This window comes from Cephus cinctus, unplaced genomic scaffold (assembly GCF_000341935.2).
Source record: "Cephus cinctus unplaced genomic scaffold, Ccin1 Ccin1_scaffold0129, whole genome shotgun sequence".
In the NCBI taxonomy this organism is placed as follows: domain Eukaryota; kingdom Metazoa; phylum Arthropoda; class Insecta; order Hymenoptera; family Cephidae; genus Cephus; species Cephus cinctus.
This window is the reverse complement of record NW_014332862.1, coordinates 1163157-1165813: the sequence shown is the minus strand read 5'-3', so window position 1 is coordinate 1165813 and position 2657 is coordinate 1163157. Positions and strand designations below refer to the sequence as shown.

At 34.9% G+C, this 2657-nt stretch overlaps 1 protein-coding gene across 4 annotated transcripts in view; it reads right to left on the bottom strand.

The window, feature by feature from the left end:
- LOC107262824 (gonadotropin-releasing hormone II receptor) overlaps positions 1-2657 on the bottom strand; it is a 14066-nt gene continuing 11409 nt past the window's right edge. For 2 of the 4 annotated variants that reach the window (XM_025080358.1, XM_025080355.1), the window contains exons 8-9: positions 2065-2263; positions 1-1853 (exon numbers count right to left, since the gene is read on the bottom strand). In XM_025080358.1, coding sequence (XP_024936126.1) covers positions 1828-1853; positions 2065-2263 — 225 coding nt within the window. In that variant the 3' untranslated portion in view covers positions 1-1827. The remainder of the gene's footprint in view (positions 1854-2064; positions 2264-2657) is intronic. The other 2 variants (XM_025080357.1, XM_025080356.1) reach the window with 1 other exon arrangement.

Below are 2657 nucleotides of genomic sequence, written 5' to 3'. Positions count from 1 at the left end.
TTTAATCCATCATCACATGCTGGCTTGAGAATAGATTAGGGCAATTTGATCCCGCGCTTTTTAATGATGAACGAAGCGTATGTAACGGGTGACAGTTTTGTTCTTGGGTTCGTTAACGTGATGAAGAGTAATGTGTATGTTATTTCATTAGATCGTACGGCTATTCCTGTATTAGGGATCACCTGTTAAATTGATTTTAATGGATATGGAATGGTGATGAATGATTTCGAAAATTCACAAGAAATTACGCTAGCTAGTTTTGTTTTTCATGAAAATTTTTTTTACAAAATTCAGGGACTTTTGAGTTATTGAACACAGTCGTCTCTCGAATAACTTAAAGGATACATATACATACACATGTTATACCACGACAATACATACAATCATTAGTACAATAATTTGTGCTGCCTCAGTGGCTTGCCGCTATTTTCAATACTTTGAATAAGGATTATTATAAGGGAATAATCTTTATTCGCAAGGGAGGAAATTAGAATTGAAACTAGAATTCTAAATAGCGTTAGATTCGTCTCTGAATCAAATATCGAGCGCATCTACTTCCATGCTAATTTCAAAGTATACAACAGTATATCCTACACAGCCATCAGATATATCGATCATAAGAAGCTCCTTCAGAACGTGTTCTTTAGCTCGTTATACTTCCCTTGTAATCCTTTTGTAAGTTACACACGGTATATTGATTATCGAGTGGGAAGCCGCTCCACCTACGAAAATTTTTCTGGTTGGCTTGTTCGAACACGTGGATCTTATTAATTTTTTTTTTTCATCGAAACTAAGCAATATACAATACAATGAATATTTAACTGGAGTACTTGGTAGTCTCTTAAATACATCTGCGAAAAGTTAATTTTTAAAATATTTTCGACAATCGATTATCGATACACGAAATGGACTATGTCATCTTCCATAAAAAGAAGTATATTATTAATGCAACAATAATTAAGGCAATGATACGATCGAGTACTATTAATAATTATGCTGTCCTAGTATAATCAAATTCTGTCCAAAAATTATAAGTTTTTAAATTAATTTTTCAAAATACACTTAATGAAGAGTCGACGAACTTCAGCAACTCGTGACCTTTGGGCTGATATAGAATTTCCATAAATTTCAACCATAAAGGCAAACCCGAGCTCGGGTACAATTTTGGAATTGATGAAACTTTTTCATGCATATTTACTTAAAGAATCTCTTTGTACACTCGCTGCAATGAAATTTCAATGCACTAGCAGCGAGTGTCCAAGATATTCATTTATTAGCTATATATATATATATATATATTTCCTTATGATTAAATATAAAAATAACCATAAAAGAATTGACAATCTCACCTCTATAAATGTTGTGCGACGATCATCAATCTCTCCGAAAATATTCAGACCCGTGCCACGAACAGACGCACAATCGTTTCGCCGCAGAAGACGCGCCTATAGATACTTACAAACGAATTATCATAATCTCTATTTTCTTCTGGATACACTTCATACATTATATCGCATAACGATTGCTTAATAAAACGATACGACGTAATTGAGTCGTAAATACTGATATCGTAACATTAAGATATTTTGCGATCCATACAATAGGAAAACAGTCACTAAAACGATACTATACTATATAAATCATGAAATTCGATCAAATCGATCGATCCGATCGAGTTGTATCGTCGAATTAATAAATTGATCGTTAACACGTAGGTACGCGAGTAAATGGATGCGTCGTATTTTCGTTAAATAAGATTTTCTAATATCCAGTATAAGACTGATCCTTAGTAAAGCCTAATTGCACGTCGTTATAACCGATTTACAATTAAGTCAGGCAATCCTTAGTAGACTCTGAAAAGAAAATGAACAATCTGAAAAATACTTGTCAACCTGTTGTTCCTTCACGAATACAATTACGACTAAGAATACCTATTGAGTTAAATACACAACTCTATCGTGTGAAACATCAAGTTTTCACCGTCTATGCGACTATCGGTGCGACCGGGTCTAATATATTTCATTAGTATATCACGTGGATCACGATGGAATTAACAGAGCTTACTTTCTGTGATCCTCTGGACGTTGCTCGATGAGTTCGTCATGTTAAAGTTAGTGAAAGGACCCAAAGAACTTTGGGCGAGTACTTGAGGATGCTGACGATTAGATCCGTTAAGATTTCGCCGCCATGACACCCGACAGACTACATCTCCCGCGTGAGCCTTACTCGCACAGGATGCGACTCTTTGAGAGGCTGTCATATCCTGTGAATCAATATCATGTGCATTGTACTCTTTTATTATTTTTCTTATCGAACCTTTTTTGCTTTCTTTTTCCCACCCTGTGTAATCGTGCCCGTGACTAAATTAAGTATTGGTCTGGTGGTCCCTTGATTCCTACATGCATGTAAAGGAATTACGGGTAATGACGGTTCAAACTTACGAAAGAATCCAGAAATACCGGAAATAAAAAGTTTAATTTATCCAATCAATAAAATACAGTAATAATTAACAAATCGGTATTTTGGCGTATATACATATTGATGTTAATAAATAAATATAGATAAAATTAAGGAGGAGCAATATCAATGGGAATGAATCACGACGAAGACAACAAAGAGAAGGATTATCGATTATTGTTGGGTAGTGAGGCGGGGGG